The sequence below is a fragment of the Aethalodelphis obliquidens genome, unplaced genomic scaffold (assembly GCF_003676395.1).
Source record: "Aethalodelphis obliquidens isolate GAN/ISIS:26980383/991018 unplaced genomic scaffold, ASM367639v1 scaffold2, whole genome shotgun sequence".
In the NCBI taxonomy this organism is placed as follows: Eukaryota; Metazoa; Chordata; class Mammalia; order Artiodactyla; family Delphinidae; genus Aethalodelphis; species Aethalodelphis obliquidens.
In genome coordinates this window covers 13,295,271-13,322,654 of record NW_020837946.1, presented here as the reverse complement: position 1 = coordinate 13,322,654, position 27,384 = coordinate 13,295,271, and the positions used below count along the sequence as shown (strand labels likewise).

The 27,384-nt window shown below is 40.4% G+C and overlaps 1 protein-coding gene across 12 annotated transcripts in view; it reads right to left on the bottom strand.

The window, feature by feature from the left end:
• The window catches only part of DOCK10 (dedicator of cytokinesis 10), a 280,915-nt gene that overhangs the window by 141,096 nt on the left and 112,435 nt on the right, over positions 1-27,384 (bottom strand). For all 12 annotated transcript variants that reach the window (XR_003435547.1, XR_003435550.1, XM_027119931.1 and 9 more), the window contains exon 2: positions 13,330-13,449. Coding sequence is in view for 10 of the 12 variants with exons in the window: in XM_027119931.1 (XP_026975732.1) it covers positions 13,330-13,449 (120 nt within the window). In the remaining 2 variants the exon portion in view is untranslated. The remainder of the gene's footprint in view (positions 1-13,329; positions 13,450-27,384) is intronic.

Genomic DNA, 27,384 nt, shown 5'->3' with positions numbered 1-27,384 from the left:
GGAAACTTCCAGAAATAAACAATTCATAAGTTTGAAATTGTGTGCTGTTCTGAATAGCATGATGATATCTCAAGCCGTCACACTCTGTCCCCAACATCCCATCTCATCGACATCTTCAGGGCTCCATGATCCAGGATGACCCTCCTTCTGATGTATTGTCAGAAAGATAATAAATAGTAGCCTAATACTATGTCACTACATCGTTCAACTCACTTCACCTCATCACCTAGGCATTTATCATCTCACATCATCACAGGAAGAAAGGTGAGTACAGTATCATAAGATATTGTGATAGAGAAAGAGACCACATTCACATCACTGTTATTACAGTATATTGTTATAATTGTTCTATTTTATTATTAGTTGTCATTGTTAATCTTTTACTCTGCCTAATTTATAAATTAAACTTTATCATAGGTATGTGCGTATAAGAAAAAACAGTATGTATAGATAGAGTTTGGTACTATCTGAAGTTTCAGGCATCCACTGGGGATCTTGGAATGTATTCCCAGTGTATAAGGGAGGATTGCAATACTGTATTGCAATTACTGTTTTATCTGTGAAGCTCATAATTTTAAGCTGTTTCCTTCCCTGCAGAACACAAAAATTTGGGCATCTGTATATTTTGACTAGTTTATTTATATTGGTATCTTTTTTGTTCTTAATGCTATTGATAAAATACATTTGAAATGAAAAAGAAAACCTACAAAATCTACATTATTTTAATCCTACTGTAAATAATCTCTTGAATATCCACAGGGTAAATTTAGCCCCTTTCAGAAGCTCTGTGTGTGTGTGTGTGTGTGTGTGTGTGTGTAGCCACTATTATGGTGGGAGAGAAGAAAGGGTATTCAGTAAATCTGGACCTTGAAGAAAATAAGTCATGTTTTTAGCGTCTTTATTTTCACTGAAATAAATAAAACATTTTCAACTTCAATGCTAAACAAAAACTTTTTATTAAATGAATATACATTAACTAAAAATATAAAGAATCTCTTAATATAAGACATTTAAAACAGAATTCATAGATTGTTTCCCCTGTATATATCTTATGGGATGCCATAAATTGGTAACTTTCCATTAACAGCTACCAGCTTCCTTTAGTCTGTACTCCTTGGGGATTACAAGGATGCTGGGATGATGAATCTGTTAACATACACGGTACCAACAGTTGGGATCTTTTATTTTGTACATCCCCAAACCCACAAATGATTCATCAGCATTTCTAAAGCACAAAATAAGGTTCATTTGAACTGTTCTAGATGAAGGGCATTTTTTTCTAGACCAATTATTAAAACAGATGAGAGTCTTAAAACCCATCCTTACTTTTGGGAAGGAGAGGGGTCCAGGGAATTTAGTCTTCTGAGGTCACAGCTGCAGCTGCAGGCTCTGCTACCAAGGGCAGCATCGTTCTTTTTCTTCCAATCCTAGCCTCATATTTTCTTCAAATCCCCTTTTCTCTTCACTCTTGATATAAGCTCCTCGTGGGAAAGAAATTTGGTCTGTTTTGTTCATCGCTATAACCTCAGTGCCTGGTTGGGTGCTCAGTACTTACTTGTTGAGTGTGTTGAATGTGTGTGAGTATGTAAATGTGCATTCTGTGTATGCATGTGGTGTGTGGGTGGCGTGCGTCTGTGTGAGCTTGTGTGGTTGCATGTAGCGTGTAAGTATGTCTGTGTGAATGTGTGTGTGTGGTGTGTGCCTGGTGTGTGAGTGTGATTATGCAGGAAGGTATGCTGTACTTGATAGCGTGTGTTTGTGTGCATGGCGAGTGTGTCTGTCATGTGTGAGCGTGTGTCTGTCATGTGTGAGCATGTACATGTGCATGTGTGAGTGGGTGTGGTGTGTGGGTATATCTGTGTGTGTGGGCGTGCACGCATGTACATGCATATTGGGAGGATGGGATTTGGACACTGAAACAGGAAGAATGCCATGTGATTCTAACAGGATCAGAGGACAAAAATAATGATCAGAGGACAAAAAAATAATAAGAAAACTGTAATCAAGATACATTATATGGCAAAAATAAATGCTCATCTTGAAACACAGATACAGAGCCCCTCGGTCAGTGCATCTGCCCCAGGATTTGACTGCGGTTTGTGTGAAGAGAGTCTGGAAGTGCTCGCCGGACATGGCTGTCGATTTAAGCCAAGTATAGATACACGCACAGGGAACCATTACCTCCCACGTGAAGCGTGCTGGAGCCAGTTTAGGATTTATTATTATCTAGATTTTACATTTTTGATTCCTTTTGAATTTCCTTTTGCTAATTGCATCTTTTATGTTATTCACTCTGTTAGAAGATAAACAGTAAATAAACTCTATTGAAAGGTTGGAGTAGAAAACGAAAATCCATGCCTAAACTGAGCTTTGGGGTTTATTGCTGGATTTCAGTTGTCTGGGGATAACTTATTTCCTGTTTGGACAGATAATTTGCAGATACACAGTGTAACTTGATGCGTTTCCAGGGAACATTACATATTGTGATCTACTGGCAAGATTAAGGATTTTTTCCTCCAATTGAAAAAATTTTCTATATTTCAGTCATTATTTTATAATAAAATTTTTATATAAAAAAGCAAAAGATTCCTCTTTTTCATTATCTACCACAGTTTATTGATTTCTTGCCTTTAAAAAAATAATAGCTGCTCTAAAATACTCTAAGTCTGATGGAGAGTAAAGGGGCCCAAAGTTTAGTTTCCTGTTTAGTTATACCATAAACCTTTCATCCCACTAAGATCAAGCACTCTGTGGTATAGTTCAATAGAGTGAATACTGAGCTGGTTTAAGAAGGTTTTTTTTTTTTTTTTTTTTTTTTTTTCTGGAAGGTGGGCTCAGGTTTCCAGTAATAATAATTACATGACTACCTGATTTGTGATGCCACAGAGTAAAGATTAGGGTCCCAAATACACAGGCTAATGCTCATATTCAATATATGAGATTGGAAGTTCCTTCAATTTGGGGTAATAAAAATTAATCATAGGTACAATGGTTATGTGTGATCCCTGATGACCTCTAGTTATGATGTTGATTCTTTGCTAAATAAGGCAGCTGGGGCTGAATCACCCTCATGTAACCATGTGATAAATCTGAAACAATATTTTACAACATGCACATCTAATACCTTGCACAGAGTACACAAATACAAGAAAAGGAATACATGTATAATAAATGCTATTAACCTCAGTTACAGTTTGTCATAATGCTGGAGAACTTGCGTGAAAAAGCAGAAGGGCTCCATACAATTTCACCTTTAAGAACTGTAGTGCTTCTACTCATTTTTGATTCCTTTTGTTTTCATTTTTTAATTGAAGTACAGTTGATGTATAATATTACGTAAGTTACAGGTGTATAGCAAAGCGATTCACAATTTTTAAAGGTTCTATTCCATTCACAGTTACTACAAAATACTGGCTATATTCCCTGTGTTGTACTATATACATCCTTGTAGCTTATTTATTTTATACACAACAGTCTGTACCTCTTAACCCCCTAACCCCATCTTGATCATTTTAAATTTCTTTCATGTATCTCTGCTGAAGCAAAAATCAATCGATCAAATAGGAAAAAAGTATACAGAGTCATATTTGTTAAGTAAGGGAATTAACATGGTTACAAATAATTTCTTTTCTGAGAATTAGATGCTTTCCGACCACTACAAATTGCCTTGGCCACAACAGACTTCCTGTTCTCTTTAATAAACCCTCTGGTCGACGATCAGTAGAGCTCAATAGCATGAGACGGATCTGAGACTGCACTGGAACTCAGCCGAGCTGCTCGTCGGGTGGGAGAGTCTCATAAGGGCCTATTGTCCAGAGATTAGGCATTTGGAAATAAAAACTGTCCTTTTATTTATGAAATGAGGCATGCAGACCTGTGTTTGTAGTTTCAGGTCCATGACGTTCAGACATCACCCACGGCAGCCCTGACACTTTCTGACTCTTTCTACTCTGCAGTGGGTAGTCTTTGGGGCTTTGTCACAGCTACCATGCTGCTGGCTAAAATGACTACAGAAGACTTCATTCCAAGCACATAGGGGCCATTTCTCAATTGGCCAAAGGCCACCGTCAAAGCCTAAAAAAGAAGTTGCTTTTCCTATGTTGGAGCTGAGCAAAGCTCCCTCTGACGGTATTGTAGATCCCAGCTGCTCAAAAAAGAGGACAAAAATGATGGTGTTTAGAGTAACCCATCATTCTGAGCTCGAGAAGCCAACAAACCTCACAATAAGGGCTATTAACTAACACTTTGTGGTCAATTCCAACGTAAGCGTGTGTTTAAAAGTAATCTTCACCTAAATTTCTCAAATTAAGACACGGATACTGGTTTTTATCCTAGTAGAGCAGACACTTATACTACATTGGTTGCTTGAAAAACATTTTTTACCCCGTTCAGAAGAGTATTGTGATTTTATTTTTTGACATACATGAGAATTCACATGAATACTTTCATTGTGCTTTAAGGAAAAGGTCCTTCTTGTTTTGCACGAATAGTGAGCAGTTGCCCATAACTGGACCCTAGTCATCATCTAGCCAAGTCAAGCATGGTGATTCATCCATCATAGTGTTTAAGTATATAATTAGGGAACCTTGGAGACCTGTTTCAAGACATTTTAGTCTTGGACAGGCAAACCACTGAGCAAGTCACTTCCCTTCTTTTTGCTGTGCTTCATTTTCCAGGCTCCAAAACGTGTCTCACCTCCCCCATGGTGGTAAGGATGAAACGTTTTACATATGGAAAAATGTGAGTATTCATAGAACACACTGTTCCAACAACAGGAATATACTTATTGCACCAAGGTCTCCCCTTGGCAAGGACTCAGAGGCTGTGGTCTGACCTCACTCTCCAAGGAGGTACGGCGAAGAAGCCTGCTCCATTGAGGCCTGCAGATATGCCCTCATGAGCAGCAACAGGCCTAAGACATGCGCCAACCCACCGCAGCCAAGCCGCCAGGGCACCTTTTCCCGTGGCTGCGGGCATTCTTTCTTCCGCGCTGGGCTCAGACCTGCACATACCTTGCCGTGCTCCTACTCTCAGAAAACCCTTTTCTTTCCTTGTTCTTTCCTAATCTCAGGTTTGACAAAGATGCCACCTTCTTTTGAAAATCTTCTCTAATTCATCCAACATACATCTTCTCTTCTCAGAATTATATCATTTACTGTCTGTATTACCCATGAAGTCTGCAGCTTAACTGTAGAATATTGTAGAACCCAAAGCTCTGCAAGTGATTAATTCAGCCAGTCATGTTACGTGTGTGTACTTTTGTATGTAAGCAAGCCACATTAAATCTGCTTTCGTGATAAAATGTAACTATACATGAAATGTTTTGCCATGTTTTTTTGTTTTTTTCTGTTTTTTTTTTTTGCGGTACGCGGGCCTCTCACTGTTGGGGCCTCTCCCGTTGCAGAGCACAGGCTCCGGACGTGCAGGCTCAGCGGCCATGGCTCATGGGCCCAGCCGCTCCGCGGCATGTGGGATCTTCCCGGACCGGGGCACGAACCCGTGTCCCCTGCATCGGCAGGCGGACTCTCCACCACTGCGCCACCAGGGAAGCCCTTTGCCATGTTTTCTATTGTGTCTCTGGTATACTTTGTTATCCCTTTTAAAGAATGAAGTACTTGAATGCAGACGTGTCTTTAGGATTTTTTTGGTATCCTGTCTCTGAGCACCTACACGATCCCTACCTTAATGCTTAGAACAATCCTTTTTTTAAAATATAGCCCTGTTATTGAAATATAATTGACATGCCATAAAATTCACCCTTTTAAAGCGAGTTCAGTGGTTTTAAGTCTATGCACAGGATTATGCAATCACCATCACTATTTAATTTTAGAACATCTTCATCACCCCCAAAAGAAACCCCATATCCACTAGAAGTTACTCTCCTTTCTCCCTCCTCCCCAGCCCTAGGCAACTTTAATCAGTTTTCTGTCTCTATGCATTTGCCTACTGTGAACATTTCATGTAAATGGAGTCATACCATGGGTACACTTTTGGGACTGGCCTCTTTCACTTAGCATAACGTTTTCAAGGTTCACCCATGTTGTCAGTACTTCATTCCTTTTTATGGCTGAATAATATTCCACTGCATGAATATACCATATTTTGTTTATCCACTCTTCAGTTAATGGACATTTGGGTTGTTTCCACTTTGGATTATGAATAATGAGGCTATGAATAGTCACATAGAAGTCTTCATGTGGACATATATTCCTAGCACAATCAAGTCCAGAGCATTCTCCACATATCCTTACTGAACTGAAGTAAGTTCTCTAGAATCCCTTCTCTGCAATATTGTAATGGTACCACTCACTGTGGGATGCAGGGAGTTAATATTTTCCCCAAGTCATGCACCTTATTTTTCTAAGAAGCAGCTGGCTCAGAGCATGCTGTTTAGACAGAAACTCCAATAGCAAAAGTCAAGGTACTTATGTTTGATTTCTGTCATCACAGTTACTCTACATCCTTGAACATGAGCCTTTCCAAATCTCAGCTTCATTAGCTTGTAAACGAGAGGGATATTATAACTAAGAATAACCTAGTTTGAGAAAGACCCTTACTTAACTTTTAAACTGCAATCACAGCGTTCTTGCATGAACACCAAGAGCCATTTAAAGTCTGCTTTTCAGGCTAAGAAGCCAAGGATTTAAAAGAGGTTGACATTCTTACAAAATGTTAGGCTGTGTCTCAGTAAGAGATGCAAGAAGAAAAAAATAAATGATCACGGCCTTTCTGCTTTTCCATTTAAAAGATATTAAGGTCTTTCTGCTTCCTCTCACAAAATGACCCATGTGGTTGAGCCTGGAAGTCCCCACATACCAGTTGCTTTTTATAGCTAAAAACAGGCTATGAAAGAATAAATGTTAAGAAAGCCCAGTTCACGAAGTCTTGTTAATAAGCCATGAAAATTGCAGGATGTACTGGAGAGCCCTGAGACTCTACTTCTGAACTACTGGTATGAAGAAAGGATTTGAGAAGATTATGTTATCTCTTTCGACAGGCTACTTCAGATGTGCAATGTAGACCTTTGACTTTGAAGACGCCACTGACCAGCACTGAAAGTCTAACCTTTCAAGCGGAAGTACTGTTTCTTGTTCATGTTGGTGTCCTTGCTGTCTACAGCAAGTAGCTCACAGAAGGTGAGCCAGGAAACTGAGTGGAAATAGAGCAGTTTGACAGGGGTGGGCAGTATGGAAATACAGGTGATCAGGTGGCCTTTCCACAGTGTCAGTATTGCTTTTGGACCTCTGAACTTTCTTCTTTAAGGTTTTTACATCTCCCAGAAATGATGCCACTTTAGGCTTTCTGTATCTTTCTGTATCATTCTCTCATTTCTGCCTTTCTCAAGTTTTGTTCTGCTATTTTGTATCAGTTTCTCCTTCGACTGAGACACTCCCCAATATGATTCACTGTGTCCTTGAAACTGTTGTTGTTTTTTTTTTTTTTTTGCGGTACGCGGGCCTCTCACTGTTGGGGCCTCTCCCGTTGCGGAGCAGAGGCTCCAGACGTGCAGGCTCAGCGGCCATGGCTCACGGGCCCAGCCGCTCCGTGGTATGTGGGATCCTCCCGGACTGGGGCACGAACCCGTGTCCCCTGCATTGGCAGGCGGACTCTCAACCACTGCGCCACGAGGGAAGCCCCGAAACTGTTGTTTTTTTAAAATAGATCTTTACTGGAGTATAATTGCTTCACTATACTGTGTTAGTTTCTGTTGCACAGCAAAGCGAATCAGCCCTATACATCCACATGTCCCCATATCCCCTCCCTCGTGAGCCTCCCTTCCACCCTCCCTATCCTACCCCTCCAGGTCATCGCAAAGCACCAAGCTGATCTCCCTGTGCAAACTGTTCTTTAGCTCTTGTTTTCCTTTCTTACTCTCCTTGCCTATTTCATGAAGCCACAATCTGGTGAGTAAGTTCTTTATTTTTTGGTCTTAAGTTTCTATTACTACCAGCTTCAAAAAGAAAAATGAGAAAAACAAGAGCAGCAAATACAATTACTGAAGGAGTGCATGTTTTTGAAATGAATGAGTTAATAAATGCATCTGGACGGCTTATTCCAAGTAATCATTACGATGCAAGCAGTACAGAAGATCACACTGCTTTTCCCCAGAACCCACGCACCAGAGGAAGAGTTTCTACCTCGTGGGCCAAGAAAGAGGAAAATGCTTCTACTTTGGTTTCTTAATCTGGAAGAAGACGATTTCCATTCAATGTTCAACAATCTTTATTGAATGCCCATGAGCCAGACGTTGTGTTGGGTACTTAAAATGCAGATATGAATTGATTTCTCCCTTGCCTAGTAACAGAAAACAAGTGAATAAGTACAGGGTGCTACAGGGAGGAAATCAGCCTTTGTTGATAGCAGCTAAGTACCAGTCACTGTATCGGATGGAATGAGCCTCTGGGGAAAGGGATCCCGAACTTAGCGCTGTTGTTTTAAGGTGATGTGTTAAGTTGTGTCAAAGAGGAAAGTATCGTATTAATGATCTCAAGAAACACCAATGACTTCATTCTCTTTATTCTCAAATTTCATTTCAGAATAGCCTTTTTGGTTCCTAAAGGTACTCAAAGTTATAGTCTAAAATAATAACATGCATGTGTCTGAAAGACAACTCGTGAAATAGGTATTCATTTTCCACCTGCTCGGTGCTGAGCGCCGTTCTAGTTGCTGGGGGGTCTTACCATGATCAAGGCAGGGACACCCTTGTCCTGCTTGGGGTTACTCACTGATGGTGAGGGAGCGAAAAAGCAAACCAAGATCTTCCTTGGTAGTGGTAAGTGTTATAAAGAGAAGCAAACAGGGGGATGTGATAGAGTAACACAGGGTGGAGGTGGGGTAATGCAGGTTGGAAGTCAGAGATGGTTCTTTGAAGAGGTAGCATCTGAACTGAACCATGAATGGAAGAAACGAACCAGCTGTGCGAGGGGAGTAAAGGCCCCACGGAGGGGGTGGGCTGGGGAAAAGCAGGGAACACAAAGAACGCTCGGTATCTGTGTAGTGACCAAGGGAAATGGGGCTAGGAGAAAATGGCTCAGAGATGATCAGGGGCCAGGTGAGAAGCTGGATTTGACTCTAAAGGCGATGCAAAACCACTGGAAAGTTTTAACTAGAGGCGTGGCATTATCTGACTTGTATTTCCAAAAGCTTCCGTTGAATAAATCAATCAAGGCAAAGAAGGATGCAGGGAGACCAGTTAAAGACCACTTCTGGGGATCCAGGCAAAAAAGAATGATGATGGCTTGGGCCAGCAGTGTGAATGGAATACTGTCCTGGTAAAAAATAATCTCCTTTACGGGGTATAGAGGACCAGATGAAGACTTTGTTTCTTGTTATTTCTTAACCATAAGCATTCTTAATCAAGTTTAGTGTTCATCCTTATTAGGGCACACACTCCTTAAACACAGGGCTTTTGTTTTTCTTGTCAGTCTCTCTTGTCTAGAAAGTGCTACTCTATATTCAGCGCCTTGTGGGTGCTGAATAAATACTGATTAAGCAAACCGAATAATGAACCATGTCTACTGCAAGTGTGGGCGCTTGGTAACACGGAAACACAGAAGTGAGCTAGATTCTCCCATCCGCAGGGCACAACTGGGAAGGACATTGGAGGGAGGGTGGGGAGTTTGGGGCCGCTCCCCTCCTTCCATCCTGAGATGCTTTGGGATTGGAGTGGCCACTCAATTACTACCTCTCATTGGGTGACTGCTCATATCCCAGAGCATCCTTACTCATTGCTCAAGGATGGGCCTGGGAAACGATACCCTAGCCAGGTGAACAGAAGCCTTGCTGTTGGCGAGCAACACCCCTGAAATGGGATGCAGGCTGTGGATGGAGCAGACTGTGGCAGAAGGCATTTAAAGAAGGGCTTTACTCCACATGGAGGGAGAGGAAGCCCCCCCAAAACGAGCATGGTTGTACTGTATAGCGGGGATCCCCAAATTTCTTCTGTAAAGGGTCAGATAGTAAATCTTTTAGGGCCCTCTCTCTCTGCTGCAATTACTGCACCTCTGTTGTAACTCTGCAGCTGTATCATGAAAGCAGCCATGGACAACAGGTGAATGAATGAGTGTCATTGGGTTCAAATAAAACTTTATTTATGGATACCAAAATCTGAATTTCATATAGTTTTCATGGGTTATAAAGTATTCTTTTTTTCCCTTCAACTATTTAATCAATTCTATGAAGAAAATAAAACAGGGTAGTGTTTAAAAAACGTAAAAACCATTCTTAGTTCACGGGACATACGAAATTAGGTAACAGGCCACCCATGAGCCATTGTTTGTCAACCCTTCCTCTGTAGAGTAGGAAAGCAGGAAACCAATCCATCTGAATGTTGTTCAAAAACTGGCAACTTTATGTGGTGATAATATTCAATGCTCTCCTTTAGTTTGTGAAAATATCATTTCATGGAAATGAAAATTTAGCTGTTTGTCTAACACAATATTTTCTGATGATAGGGTGGCATCAAACGTCTCTTGACCACCTGCCAATTGGGAGCCACGCTGCCAGCCGGTTCCCAGCTTCTTCTACACCCTGTTATGTGCTCTCCATGCAGAGGCCAGATGAGCTTTTAACAACATGCACCAGGTCACTCGTTCCCCTTCTTGAAACACTCCCGTGACTCGCCACTTGCCTTTCGAATAAGATGCAAATGTCTTATCTTGTCCTTGCCTGACCTCAACTCTGACCACTCTGGCTGTCCACCCAGACCTCTCCTGGGCCTTCAGAGCAGCTTCCTGTGGCCCCAAACCCTCCTTCCTTCCCCAGGCTTTAGCAGGGTTGGTCGTCTTTGGGAATTCAGAGCTCAGCTCAAATGTCAGCTTGTCAGAGGTGCCCTTGATCATCCAGTCCGGCTCAGTTCTTCCCCTTGTTACTTCTATTACTCGGCCCCGTTCATTCTTCATAGAACTGGTCTTTATCTGAATTATCTTGCTAATTAATTTATTTACTTATTTGTTTTTTGCCTGATTCCTCCCACCAGAAGGTAAGCTTCATTAAAACAAGGATAATTCTGTCTAATCACTGCTGTCTCCCCATTCTGAGATATTTTAATACCTAACATTCGGTATTATACCTTCTATATTTGTTGAATGAATAAAGGAAGGACATCGTGTATGGGGTGATAGAATGTTACATTCAGAATTGTGCTAGCATGTTACCCCAGTTGGGGATGAGGGTGACTGTGTATGACAGGGTGGGGGGTTGGGTTGGGGTGGAAGACCATGGCCTTGAGAAATGGGCAAGGACCAGATCATGGAGAAGCCGTCGGGAAATAGCCCAGTGTTTGCCCTTTGTTTTGAAGGCAATGGGGGTGGCCACAGGTGGGTCTTAAGCAAGGCCAAGATAAAAGAATTCAGTGTATTTATTGGAATGTTTACATTGGGAAAATAACAAAGCACTTATTATATGCTCTGTTTACACAATTAAGGATAGCAAAGGACACAGAGTAATCAGACCAGTCTTAACTTAAATGAGTGTGGAAAGATGCCAAAAAACGAATTCAAATTCAGTGCAAATGTTACATTGCATCTACATGCCTCCATTCTCTTCTTGAGCTGGGGGAACTTGGAGTAGCTTTTGACCGTATTTCTGAGTAACAGAGCTAGAAGAAAAGGGGCTCCAAGTGTCAAGTTGTTTGTGTGTGTGCTGTTTGACAGAAAGAGACTGTTTCAAGGTTTACCCTCGGTCTGAAAGAAAATGAGGATGCAGAATTAAAAAATAAAACGCGGTTCAACTTTGTGCTTGCAGTTCAGGCCCCGTGGCCCCATCCCACCACGGAAACAAGATTTCTGTCCAAGATAAGCCTGTTTTAAAGAGTGTCAAACACTCAAACGAGAGACATTTAAAAGTCTGAAGAACAGATGGGAAGAGTTTCTTTTTCCTGCCTACGAATCTGTCTCCTTTCTTTCCATCATTCTCAGCACTTGGAACAGAAAATTGTTGACTTCCACACACCTCTTTTTTATTAATTCAAGGAGAAAGGTGAAAAAAATGAACCTTTAGAAACCAGAAGCCAGATCTGCCCCCAAGATAAGAGAAGGAATGGAAGTTTGAGGCTGTTCGAGGAAGTGGAAGCCCTGGGGCCCCAGCAACTCGTCAGAGGTTTCCACAGACAGTGGCTGTGCCACAGGTTACCTCAGAGCTGCTTTTTCATCTGCTTTAAGAAGAACCGAGGGGCAGGACAGCAATAAAGACACAGACGCAGAGAATGGACTTGAGGACACGGGGAGGGGCGAAGGGTAAGCTGGGACGAAGTGAGAGAGTGGCATGGACATATATACACTACCAGATGTAAAATAGATAGCTAGTGGGAAGTAGCTGCATAGCACAGGGAGATCAGCTCGGTGCTTTGTGACCAAGAGGGGTGGGATAGGGAGGGTGGGTGGGAGACGCAAGAGGGAGGGGATAATGGGGATATGTGTATACGTATAGCTGATTCACTTTGTTATACAGCAGAAACTAATACAACATTGTAAAGCAACTATACTCCAATAAAGATGTTAAAAAAAAAGAAAGAAATTATATCCAAACACACACACACACAAAAGATGTTCATTTTTGTGATGTCTGAGACTACCTTTCTCTTACAAAAAAAGGAAAGGTTACCATCTGCCCACTGAGATCTCTGTTTATATAGATATTCACTAACAAATTAAACATGCTTCAGATGACCACAGATGGAACGCTTGGGACACATGCGTGCTCATCACCCATAACTTTCCTGTGCTTGTCTCCAAAATGAATTTCCTTTTTATTCATTCCCTGCACCACCCTCTGGAGTGTTCTGTGTGCCAGTGAGCATCACCCTAAATGGGACACATCTCAGATCACAAATCCCTCCGTGAAGATGCGCCTGCCTACCTTTCCTTGCCCACAAGGCTAAGCAAGGGACAACCACGATTAAGGGTGATTTTTAAGACCTACATCTTTTGTGCCCTCACCTCTGCCTTTGGTTGGTTCCAGTTGCTTGGAAGCTTTCAGTTACAAATGGCCTAAGGGAGGAAGTGTTCTGTGAGGCTAGGTAAGTGGTTAGAAACCAAGATACTGGCAGGGACACAAGTACCACCTGGAGCCAGGCAGCTCCCCATGCCCCTTCCATCCCGGGTGGCCACAGTTATCACTGAGCCTCCAATCTTCCAACTTTAGAAGACCTTGGGCACTTTCTATACTAGATATGCGTTCCATCTGTGATGACGGTGATGTAGGGTGACCACAGGAAGAGGGCTGAGCTCCCCAAATCTATAAGGAAAGACAGCGACACAATTTGGGAGGATCTACTATCACCTTGTGGGGCCCTCCTGAACTTAGATGGCTTGAAAAGACAACACTTACTGAAAAGTCGTCACTGGGGAAGAACAGGAGATCTCGAAGGGGATCATTCTGATAGGTCTTTTCAAGTTCTTCAATGACAGTTTCATAATCCAAAGGCTGGAGAAGCCTGGGCTTTTCTTGCTGTAGACAAAGAAAATATTGTATTAACCACTGAAATGGAGAATCTTGCTTTTTCTCAACATCTGGTTGGATTTCATTTCTTAGAATCACCAAAGCTCTGATATCGTGCAACCCTTCTAAGAGAGTCATGGAGACTCCAGGCATTTGGGGCAAAGCCACATAACTATTATTTCCAGATCTGAAATAATATGAGAAGATCTTGAAATACCTGACATCTCACTCAGTAATTTAAGCCCCAAGCCTCCAGTGCACATGGCGTTCAGCCTTGTCACATCCACAGAGTAGATGTTTATGTAAACCTGATCTTTGTTAATGTGGAGAAAGGCCTTCTCCTTACTTGCTATAGTATTATGATGATTATCATCAATTTTCGTGAATTAGATACTTCCTTGTGAGGTCTACTTGGGTCTATTTTAAGCCGTTGGCTCCCTGCTAGCAATCAAAGTAACACAGACTGTCTTCGTCGTCACTAAAACTTGGATCCTGTGTCAGGATTAATTGCTTGGCTCTGAGCCTCTTTGCCAATATAGAGAGAAGTTGGGTAATTCTTTCGTAGGATTGAACAACACAGTTAATATGGAAACAGTGTGCTGAAAACGGAGAAGAGTCTGAAAAAATAGCTAGATAATCTCACCACATTAAACTCCTAAAGCCAAGGGGAAAGACACCTCCCTCAAAGAAGCTGCCCGAGAGATATTTAAAATGCCAGTGGGAGAAAGGTGGTTGTTTCATTCTACAGTTGATATGTTTACGCCAAACTGCATAGAACTCACAAAGTGAGAAAGATTGAGCCCAAAATGAATAATAAAATATTACTGAAGACTAAGTACACAGTCTAAGTTCCCTTAGCCCTTGGATGAAGCATTCATGCAGCCTAAATAAAAAAGGATCATTGTTTGGATTACTTTTGGGCTCCTGGAAGCTGGATGGGTCAATGTGAAATCTGCATGCTAAAGTGATCTCATAAATGAAAAAAAAAATTATTTTATTTTTCACGTCAATGACATCAGCAGACACTTTCCCACCAACCCCATCCCTCCCCGCTCTGCAAAGCCCACAGATTTAGCTTCAACTTCTAAAGCCTTCTTTGGAGGATCTCTGCTGGTAAAGCTCCAGAAACTGTTACCAACATTTTAATAATTGCTAATGAGCTCCTCAAAGCAGCAGTCAATGTTTTTTTCCAACTATAAAAAACAAAACAAAACAAAATGTAACACGGTGGGCCAACAACATGGATTTCCATGTACTTTCTGCACCGAAACAGAACAAAAACAAACCCATTTTACAAATGCTTGAGTAAACTGAGGATGATGAAAGGTGAATATCCTCTCTGGAAGGGCCCTTCAATGAAGATTGCTGATTTAGCAAATAAAAACACAGGACTTCACGCTTGGAGGAAAGAAGACATTTAGTTGCCCAACATAATCCATTTAGTGAGAGCTGTGAGACATTCAATATTTTCAAGTAGAAGATACAGAGACACTATGGCATCATGGGTAATTGAAAAAAAAGCCCTTCTTGCATCCTTTCCCTGCCTTTTGATATAATTATTCTATTTTAGACTTCTTTTAGGTTCCAATTCCCTATTTTCCCAGGCAAAAATTAATTCCAAGAAGCACAGATTGATAGCTCAAGAGGCAAATGCAGGCTGCAGACGTTTGTTTTGGCTCACTTATCTTAATGATTTTAGTTGGCTTTGAATGTCTCTGAGTAGTGGTATTTCACTCCAGGTCAGCAACAGACCTCAGTAGCCTATCACCTCTTACCCTGCAATGTCACAGGTAAAAAACCTTTTTTTTAACTTTTTATTTTATATCGGAGTATAGTTGATGAACAATGTTGTGGTAGTTTCAGGTGTACAGCAAAGTGATCCAGTTATACATATAAATGTATCTATTCTTTTTCAAATTCTTTTCCCATTTAGGTTGTTACATAATACTGAACAGAGTTCCCTGTGCTATACAGTAGGTCCTTGCTGGTTATCCATTTTAAATATATCCATTTTAAATATAGCAGTGTACATGTCAATCCCAAACTCCCTAACTATCCCTTCCCCCCACCCTTCCTCTCCTGGTACCCATAAGTTCATTCTCTAAGTCTCTGAGCCTGTTTCTGTTTTGTAAATAAGTTCATTTGTATCACGATGTCACATTTATAATATATTACCAGCTGCCCCAATAAGCCTTCAAGTCTGAAACACCTGGCTTATTCTGGAATCTCTTTTTCCCCCCTTAATATTGTGTTTGTGTATGGGACGTAGCAAATAAAACAGAATGCACTGTAAAACGGTCAGGAAGCTCTTATCTCCGCCATCGAGTTGGTTGGTAAGCCCCATTTCCTCACTGTTTCTTCAGCTCAAGTGTCTGATGTCCTTCTACCAACAGTTCAGGATGTGATTACTAACACTTTCCCTTTTCTCTCCCTTCTTCACACCAACATGCACAGGAGTGTGGGAGTGTGGCTTAGTGTGCGCTGGGATTTATAGGTTTAACTACTGTCAGCAATCCCCCGACCCCTGACCAGACTCCTCCCATGACTGGTGACTGTTTAATGAGGTGTGCATCCGCCACAAAAACAGGAGTGCCCCTGTGGCCTCTGTCCTTCTGCACAGCCCCTTCCGGTGCCCCTCACCAGCTCTCTGAGCTGGGTGGAGGGCTGTCCTGGCAGTCATGCCCATTCCCACTCACCCTTCACAGCACCTGCCCCAGAATCTGGGCCTGGGCCAGAGGGGCAGGGGAAAGAGGAGGCATTAGTAGGAAAAAAAAGAAAAATAGAAAAAAATATGAACAGACTCAGTTTTGGGATTTCCAAACACAAAATAAATTATATATGAAATTATATCTCTACCACATGTGATGGAAAGACTTTGTTTGCTTTACCCAAAGAAATAAAATGGAGAAAGCCTCAAAAAAAAAAAAAAAAAGGCAAATGACATAAGGATGTTTTAGAAGGCCTTCTACAGTCTTTTTCTCACTATCATTTTTTTTTTTTTTTTTTTTTTTTGCGGTACGCGGGCCTCTCACTGTTGTGGCCTCTCCCGTTGCGGAGCACAGGCTCCGGACGCGCAGGCTCAGCGGCCATGGCTCACGGGCCTAGCTGCTCCGCGGCATGTGGGATCTTCCTGGACCGGGGCACGAACCCGCGTCCTCTGCATTGGTAGGCGGATTCCCAACCACTGCGCCACCAGGGAAACCCCTCACTGTCATTTTAATTTTATCTCCCATTAGTCGAAAACTTGAGCGTTAATAAACAACCGCAGGTCAAGACCTTCAAAGATCTATTTATTTATTTACTTACTTACTTGTTTATTTATTTTTACTAGGGCCTAAACTCCACCTAAAATGAATCCCACCTAAATTAGTACAATAGGAAAATCAGAGTTCACAAGTCACTCGTTATTAATAAAACCACAGGAAATCTAAATCCTAAACTCTCCTTGATACACACAATAAATGGCATAGCCTGTAAGCACCTGTTGGAAGGTATATTTTTAGTTATTCACTTCAGGCTATGACATGCCAGCCAATTAACGAAGGAGGTTTACTAAGCCCTTCCTGTTTAAAATGTTGCACTGAGGTTATCCTGACTTGGGGCTGCAAAGCCTAGCAGATCTGCTTCATATCATTTATTAAGTTTTGACCTCTGGGGGATAAGTAAAATTCTATCTTTCCAGGGAATTTGTTAAATAGTGTGCAACGTTCAAGATATTCAATGTTTCATAATTTGGGGAATATGAGGTTCAGAAATAAAAATAATAGTGATATCTCCCACAGTACCTAGAGCTTAGAATTTGGCAATGCTCGCCAAGGATGCTTTATGCATCTGTGATGGTGAGAATCCAGGCTATGCAACCAGTAGTCTTCTCTGGAGCAAGAGAGCTGTCAGTTCCATGTTTTGGTCAAAGAGACAGATGTATACAAAGATGATGGGATCGGTTAATTTCTCACTACTGCTCCTTACAGAGATTTTGAGTGAAACTGGGAACTGAGAAGCATTGATTTACAGCTTTACAACAGTTGGGTTGTCCCTCCTGAATTTAATGTGCCTCTTTCCTTTGGAAACGCACCAACTGGGATAAGGTATGTGCCAAGATTACCCTGAATTGGATTGGACTTTTATAGTGCTTTTTACTCTTACTCTTTTTCTCTCAAATGAGTAATGAATTTCATTAGCTGTTCTAAAATCACTCCAGGCATGGGAAAAGGCAACCACCAGTGCCCGTCATTATGTGGCAGGGCTGGTGCTGCACTGATGTGGGAATAGGGCTATTCTTTTGATATAGTATTAAGACATTTGTTTGATCTACTCCCCCAGATCCACAGCTCTCTTCCAATTCGACTTCACAGCAGAAGAATGGGCTCCTGTCACAAAAACAAATGCTTTCTTCCCCTCTCCTTATTCCACAACTTCTCATGGAACGCCAACGCAAATCTAAGCCTTGGAATTGGTGAACCTGCCATCTTGGTAACAACCTGAGCTGCCAGGAGCTGTTTACTGGTACGAAACAAGCAGACTGTCCATGCTTTAGCTGAAGACTCTAATTTCAAGAACATGGTGTGCTACCACAAAGGTCTGAATTATTTTCATAATTATAATTCAAAAGCAAATGAATGTAGAAATGACACTGAAGGTCTAAGCATCTGAAGTATGTAACACTGAAAAAAGTCAAATGACTACATGATCAACCTAGACATCTCTCCAGAATCTAAGAAATAACCTAGACCACGCAGCCTCATTTTAGGGAAGTGTGATTATAGGTTTTCTATGTTGAGATGCAACAGAGAGTGTAACATGCACTCTAGAACCAGAATTCCTGGGCTCCTGGTCCTGGCATTGCCACTTACAGGCTATGGAACTTTGGGCATGTTAGAATCTCTGTGCCTTAGTTTCCCAATCTGTAAAATGGACATTTTAGTAGGAGTTAGATCATAGGACTGAATGAGGTAATATCTGTTATGCTCTTAGAACATAGTACCCATAGTACTCATTACATAAGTGTTAAGTAGATAAAGGCTGTGAGTTTTAAATTTCCACTAGTCATGGATTTAAGGCACCTGTATTGTAAATTTAATGTGTACAGAGAGCAAATAATAGGTGCTCAATAAATATCTGTTGAGTAAATAAGTTTATATCCTTTCATCCAGGAATTCCTTTTCTGGGACTCTATTTTAAAGAAATAATCACACATATAATCCAAGAAGTATACAAGGATATCATTGCAATATTGCCTTTGTAACAAGATGGAGAAAATCTCTCCACTTTAATGCAAGAGGGCTAAGAAAGGCAGGCAGGCTGGTGGAGGCTATATCTAAAAGGTGAAGACACCAGAGTTGTTGTTCACAAAAAGCGATTCATATTTTCCAAGAATTGTATGTAGTGGAGAAAGGCTTAGTGCTTTAATGGGCTTTGGGAAGGATACTGAAAATAGGATAGGAGTTGGGAAAGAATCAGTGAAAAATTGTGTGGTACATGCTGTAATTCTCCTTGTAACTCTTCAAATATTCAGTAAAGCTAGTTAGCTCACAACATTTTGCATGTGACTGGCTTTCGTGGGGAAACGTGAGGAGGTTGGGGTCCATGATCAAGATGGCAAGTATTGCTGCAAAGGGAAAGAAGACAATGAAAGGAGGAAGGAAAGGAAGTCAAATGCATCCTGACAATGGTTCTAGATTCACACATATTATGACATTAGAATTGAGTCCAGAAAAGCTAGATCTCTGAGGGGTAATAAAGCCTGAAGGACCAGCAGAGCTAAATATGGGAAACAATAAATTATTAAAGGTAAAGAATGATTAGGAAATTATGGCACATCCATTCTAAGAAACAGTACATGCTCATTAAAACTGAGGTTTTAAAGTTTGCAATGACAAGCAAAATTGCTTATGTATTGTTAAGTAAAAGTAGGAATAAATACTGCACACTGAATAACTGCACAAAATTTTTAAAAATTAAAGAAAAGAATTAGAAATCTGTATCCACATATTATCAATTATATTTAGATGGGACTATGATGTTTAGGATTTTGTCATTTTGAATTTTTGCATTTTCCAAATCTTCTGTAATGAACATATATTTCTTTCATCATGGTGAAAAATGAACTTGGCCTTTCAAAACTCTCATGTCTCTGAAAACATTGGGGAGTTGCTTGGTTTTAAAATTGTTTACCCTTTGAAAATACACCAAAGAGGGAAAGTAGAAAAGCACATGAAAGTTCAACCACTAACAACTTGAAGTAATTAAAAAAAGAGAAATAAAACACTGATGAAAAGAGACCAGGGAAAATAACTACAGATTATGTATGTGATTCCAGAAGCTAATGTCAGCAAGAAAGGGAAGAACAATTAGCAATTTATTAACAAAAGTATTTTGAGCTCTGTAGGGAACCATAAACATTTGGTAAGTTACTTAAGCAGCTCTGTGCATTGGCCACTCTTGCAAAGGATTAAAAGTCAGAATCTCTAGTTCGAAGTCCAGGGTCTTTTACCTCCCAGCTAAGTAACTTGGACAGTCATTTACACTGAGACTTAGAGAGACTGACTCAAAAGAATCAAAGGGCAACTTCCTGCTTACAGCAGTGTTGTCATAAGGATCAAAGAGATGAAGTATGTGAGGGTGTTAAGTGAACCACCAAAAGCGAGGCAAATATAGATTTTTCTTTATTCGAAAATGATTGAAAATTACCACATATGTTTAACCCCAAATATATCCCAACACCAAGTCAAACCAACCAACTAATCAAACTGGTGATACTAAATTCTTCATGTACCAGAAACTGTCCTACATGCTTTTATGTTTGTTATCTAAATTTCCTTAAAAAGCAAACAAACAAATAAACCTTGATAATCAGTGATTCTACTGGAAGCAAAAGAGGTAAAAGCATAAGGAAAAGCACTGAAATTTAGGAAAGGGCAGCATCTCCTCTGTGTCTTCTGAATCGCCAGGCCGCTCTATGACCGGCAGGAAGAAGGAAGGCAATCTCATTATGTATATCAGCAAAGGAAAGTGACTTTGAAATTCTGCCTTTTATTTTCCTTGAGAGACCAACCTAGAAAATATTTTCTTGTATTTATATTTTCAGATCAAAAGAAAAGGATTAAATTTAGGATTAGTTTAGTATTAAACTCATTAGCTTTGCCAAGATAAATACCTAGACAACAAAGTTTTATCAAAAGATATTTAGAATTTCTTTCTGTAGCTCTAACCTACACACATGCAAGTCAAGTTTGTGAGCAATAGGGAGTTAATAGGATCGCTAAGGACTAAAATCAGGAAAAGGGTTTGATGGGATGAGAAATGGAGAACAATCTCTATGGCAAACCCCTTGTGTTTGGGGCCACACGTCTGTGCTGTAAATGTTAAGTGTAATTAGGAAGCCAAGCACTGGTTACTCACCGTTAGGGTTACTCTAGTTAGTCTGATCTGAACCACTTGCTTGGTTCTGCTTTTCAAAAAAATCTGATCTTTTCAAGAAAGAGTATTATGCAAAGAGTTTTTTCCCCTACCTTTGAGATGTTTCGTATTTTTTCTGTGACATGCAGTGTCTACTGTGATGCTAGTCTAGACTTCCTCTATTTTCCTCAACCACCCCTGTCGCTTTCAGATATCTGAATCTTTATTCTAATTTCAGTATTTATAACAGAATTAAGTTTATATCTGAATGCCTTCATCAGCTGACAATATTATCCATCCAGGTTAATGACCCAGAAAAACAAATAAAAATAGGTGTGTACTTCAGGACCAGTACAGAAGGCTCTAGTAGGGCATGACATGCCAATTACTTAAACATTCTCTTCACATCTTGACCTACAGACAAATAGGGAACAGTGAGGATCCACACGATCTTTAGACAGACCCTAAAAAAAAAATACCAATCTGGACATCTCCAAACAAATTAGAAACAACACAGCTGTTAATTAATTTCAATGTTATCAAGATGACTGATTACATTTCTTAAAGAAACTAAGAGATCTAAATGACACATGGATTCTTTAGATCTTAAGTTCATCCAGGGCCCTTTGGCCTTAGTGCAACTGGAATGGAACCAACTTCCACACTACCTGTGTTTAAAACAAACAAGAAATTTGCGAAGACCCCACACAGCTGGACCCACGGCCACAGTTGTCAGCCTGTGGTCGTGTGACAGATTTAATTCAGCCTTTCATCAAAGGGAGTTCCACTGGACAACTTCTCAACTGTTTGAGCTTCAGAAAGCAAGATGAACTTTTCTTACCAAAAAGGAAATGATTAAGTAAGGAATAAGCCATCTTATGCTGACCCTTTAACCTTCTCTCTGTCTTCAACCACACAATTTCATGAGAATGGATAAACACCAGTTAAGTCAAAGTTAAGAGCTGTGCAGCTGGGCAAACTCAGATTAAGCTGAATTTGGAAACAGTTCCCTTGGTAACAAAAAGGGACATAGATCTCAGAAGAAATCAGCCAAAAGTAACTCTGTAAATGTCCTAGTCCATTTCAGTGATATAAAGCAGGTTAAACTTGGTAAATTACAAAGTTGTTTGCAAATACAAAGGATGATTAGTCATCATATTCAACACAAACATTATAGTTAGAAAAATCAGGAGATTCTATTTTATTAACCCTTAATTTCATTAGGAAAATTAAGGACCCGAAGAGATTTATAGGATGAAATAAGGTATAGTTTCAAGCTGAATTTAAATCTTTTCAGTCTTATTTTCTTTTTTTAAGGCAATTTAACAACATATATCTCTTAGGAGCATGTCAAAATTCACTCATTTTTGCTCCGAAAATGAAAACAGAAAAGTGCCTGCTTCTTTGCCTAACACTGGTACTTGTAAAGAAGTAGGAAAGAAGATCTAAATCAAATAAAATTACGCCTCATTTAGTTTTCTAGAAACACTTGAAAGATAATAAATATCATTAAAAATACATCACAACCCAATTACAAGTCCGCCTGACACCAGGGAAATTAACGCCTTTGAGCCAGCTGCCAGGATTTTTAGATTAATTTATATAAAGTCTGTGATGAAAGCTGCCACCAGCTTAAACTCTGATACTATTTTAGTACTTTAACAGGCACACAAATGAGTCAAATGTGAGAGGTATGTATGTGTGTGTGTACATAAACACATACATGTCACAAATACATGAATGTAAATAGTCCTGTCAACAACATGAATTATATATGTTCAATAAATCTTCCCACAATGATTGGTCAGCTCATTCTTTTATTTCCTTTCTTAACCTTTGGCTACTTGGAACTGAACATGAATAGTGGACATTTGTTGTTTTTTGACCTAAGTAACATCCATCCTGCTTTCTTTTAGTACTAGCATGTTAATTTCCTTCTGAGGGGGTACTTCTTTCTCCTTCCCTGTAAAGAGCAGTGTTGGTGGGTCTGATAATTTAAAAAGTCCTGTTTTTCCATGATCAAGGGCATGTGACCCCAGCCCATTCAACACTTCCCGCCAGGACTCTGAATCTTGAAGGAGAGATGCCAAAATCCCACATGACCGTCCATTAGTTCCAAACACCAAGACCATCCCTGTTTCCCACTGCCCCGAGCTGCTCTAAGTCCATTCTTGTTCTTTGCCCAGCCTGTCTCTCCATTCTTCCTCTGTTCCCTTCTCTGGATATGTTTGTTTACCAGGGAAGCTTTCTTCTGCTTGCATCTAAAAGAATCTAAAATGATATAATACAAGGAGCAGCGCCTACAATAAGGGACTATTATTTCCTCAACTTACCTTTGTTTGGATTTGAATCATCTTAAAGGAGAACCTCTCCTGTAGCCAATGACTCCTTGAAGTACAGGATGTAGGTTTAGTAAACTCATGTGTTACTAATGAATTCCAACGTCATCCTACTCTATAAAAAATACATCAGGTATCATGCATCCTGAGAATGGGGGACAAATACCTTCTTGGTTTTCCAAGGTGATAAACTCAGTGAAGCCTTCATCTCTAATTTTCCACTAAGCCTAATCCATTCTAATCATCCCTCTCTGATGTCACCAGAGCAACCGGGGCCAAAAAATAAGTTTATGTCCACATTTGCTTTCAGTGCTGATGTTGTCACAAACTATAATTTTGTCTCTATAGGAGGTGCCAGGTTGCATTGGAAGGTGTGTTAGAGATGACCGACCAGGTGTCTCTAAGCCATTGCTGGCCCTGTATCACCTTCCTTCATTCTGTCATTTTCAGCTTAAGAGAAAACATTTGCTATATTTGTTGTATTAAAACCAATTCATGTATTTTTACTTGTAGGAATAACATAGCCACACCAAACAATTTAATACTAATAGTAAATTTAGACACTACCATTTTTTATCATTTACCCCATATATGCTAATGATAGCTTTTATTTTCCTACTACTATTATCATGATCAAATGGCAAGGCCTATAATAAGTGTTTAACACCTTCTCTCATTGAATACTCATATCAAGCCTAGAAGAGGTCATCATTGCTTTATTTTACAAATGCAGAAACTTGGAATCTGAGGACCTGCTCAGCAACTTGATAGAACAACTGATATTTCAATCCAGCTCAGGATAAAGCCTTTGGTCCCCTCCACTACACTCTACCAGCAAAGGTCATAGCTTTGCAGGAATAAGAATCAGAAATGCTTTTTTTTTTTTCCTATTGGGAAGGTTCTACAATAGAGCTGTAGCTTGGGTACTATTCCTGCTCCCTTGGTCAGTTTCCACAATGAGGGAAATTAGAAAGCTGGGGGCTGGTGGGAGGTCACCGGGCACCTCAAGGGAGGAAGTCGTAGGGACAGAGGACTAAGAAACATTTATAAAATGGTACGGAAGATGAAGAAAAGGAGATGAAAAGGTATATTAAGGAATCATATAAGGAATGTGTGATTTTATGATTTATAATAAGAAATATAAAGTTGGTCTTCATCCTCCTTTATGGCACTGAGCTCCTAAAACCCTTGGAATTTCCTGAGAGCATGATGAAGGTGTTTTTTGTTATGTTAATGAATGACTTTTGGACAGGGTGGGGGTGGGAGGTTGGTTTCCATGAGAACCAACCATGTGATTAGAGAGCTGGCCCTTTCCATCCCACCTCCCTGACTTCTGGGGAGATCAAGTGGGGTTTGAGGTTGAATCAGTGTTTAAGAGACAATGACTTAATCAACGATGCCTGTGTAATGAAGCCTTTATAAAAACCCAAAAGGATGGTGTTTGGAGAGCTTCTGGGTTGGTGAACACCTGGAGACTGGGGGAGACTGGTGCCTTTCCCCATACCTTGCCCTATGCATCTCTTCCATCTGGCTTTTCCTGAGTTATATCCTTTTATAGTAAATCAGTGATCTAGTAAGTAAAATGTTTCTCTGAGTTCTGTGAGCTGCTCTAGCAAATTAAGTCAAACCAGAGAGGGGATCATGGGAACCTGTGATTTATAGCCAGTGGATCAGAAGTACAGATAACAACTTGGACTTGCACCTGGCGTCTGAAGTCAGAGCGGGTGGCTGGAACCTCCAATCTATAGCCCGTTGGTCAGAAGCACAGGTGATAACCTAGACTTGTGGTTGGCATCTGACATGGGATCAGGGGTAGCCTCGTAGGACTGAGCTTAACCTGTGAGATCTGACATGACCTCCAGGTAGGCGGTGTTAGAACCGATTTAACTTTAGGACACCCAGCTGGTACCACACAGAATTTCTTGGTGTGGGGAAAAACCTCCACACATTTGGTGACCAGAGGCGTCAGAAATGAAGTGTTTTGTATGAGGAGTAAAGGAGACACATAAGAAAGAGAAGACAGGTGGAAAACTGAAGTTTTCCAACTGAGAATGCTAGATAACGTTTGTGTCAAAAACCACAGCGGAACCTGCCACCAATTGAGGGACTGTCTGCATTAAGAAAGTTTTGTACTGCTGTCATCTGGGAAATAAAAGATGGGGGGATCATGGTGTTATTTCCTGTCCACTGTGCCCCCTCCCCACCCCCCTCTGACAAATGGTCCACCTCCTGCTCAGATAGTTGTGAAGAACATTGTCATGGAGCTAAGCTCTGCCCAGTTTGGCTTGGCAGTTCTCCTCCACCTTGTCTCTCTCTGGATTTAACTCTGCTTCCTCTCCTAGCACTCAGTCTCGAGGAAAGTAAGGTCATTCTTGGTTCAATTGCAGGCACTAATCCGAAGTCCATTTTGAAAGCGTCTTCTCTGCAGCTATGTAGCATCTGAGCTAGCTGTTCCCTATTGCTTCAGCCACAGGCAGACTCCTCAGATCCAGTTTCAACTTACACTTCTCCATTTCTGTGGTCTGGACTGAATTCAGATCCCCTGTTTACTCCTGTTTCTTTGCTTCCTTCCACCTTGTCCATTTATAGCATTCACCCCTGCTTTACGTTGTATTCCAACCCTGATTCCATCTCATTTCATCGTTTCCTGGAACCATCATCCTGGTTCCTGGGACCCCATCCTGTGCTTCCTTTCAGCTAACTGGTTCATTGTAAAGTAACCTAAATAGGTAACTGTGAATGTTTGTATAAAACAGTATCAGTAAGTAAGGAAGCACAGATGACCAGGGAGAAGCTGTCCACATTAACATGGAAGAGTAAAGATAAAAAAACAGACTTGAAAGACAACAGCACAAGACATTTAATAAAATGACATATGTAGGAGATATAAATATTTCAGATTACATCCTCCATCTATAGTTTTCTACAATTTTCTATTTTCTATTAAAGTGCTAACAGTCTATGACTAAAGAGGAGGAGCGATTTTCATTTGTAGACAAAGTCTTCTAAACACTTTGAAATCCTGCAGATTAATTATCCACAAGCCAGTAACAACTTAAAAATAACAACTCACATTTACTTAAATAAATTTTGCATTTTTTTCTGATAGTACAGATGACTGATATCATAACTCAATTCAATAGTATATTTAATCTTTCTAAATGAGGATATGCAACTTAGGAAGGAAACTGTCTTTTTATTAACCTCCGCCCTATGCGCCAGAGATCATACTGAACGATTGGATAAAAAAAGAAAAATAAAAATAGAAAGACAGTTAAAGAGAAAACCTTCAACTACAGAACACCATACACACTTCAAAAATTAAGGGAAGTAGTTCTACTTGATGATCTAACAAGTAAGTTCCTCAAACTTTTCTTATAATGCAGTTGCACTGTCTCGTATGTTGTCTGTGATAAGTGGATTAAAACATGGAAAGGGATTTCTTAGACAAGACACCTGAAAACTGGATCAATAAGGGAAGCTTCCAAAACAACAAAAAATTCCAACAGAGTTAAATAAACAGCATTTGAAGAAAACCAAATAAACAGAATTGTCAGTCTGGGTCATGAGAGTATAAAGTTTGGGTTGTATACCACTTAGGAAGTCACAGACTTCCGGTTAAGTATTCTAGACTACTCTGATACTAAACCATTTCTAAATTTGTCTTAGAGCAAGAAATGGTTTGTTGAATTCAAAATCCACACAATCATTATAAAAACATAATCTGTGATAATTATTTCCAGCGATCATTATTTCTTCTTTCACCACAATATATAAGTATATCCAAAAATTCAAAAGAAATCGTTTTATTCTGTGACCTAACTGTAAGCCTTATCTTCATTTGTTGGGCATTTTGACGCTTGAATTGCTTCTTCCTTATCACCTATCCAGGCATCTCAGAAGCAGTTCTAGAGATGTTGGTTTAGCTTTTAAAAAGCTTAGATGAATGCGCTGTGGAAAGTCCAATCTGGTTCTGAATGGGCTTCAGCTAAGCTGGGCTTTGGTGGGAGCCAGGGTGGGAAATGGCATTTCTAAGGCAAACCTCACTGACACACAGAGTGATCTGGGACCCCCGTGAGCACTCAGCTTGATGCAATTCAGAATTTTGTCTACTGAGTGGCTCTGTCATTGAAAAAGGGTCCCGGGAGGAAGGAGTCACCTATAGCCCAGTGGCTTCAATGCTGCAGTCACTGAAAAGACAATCTCA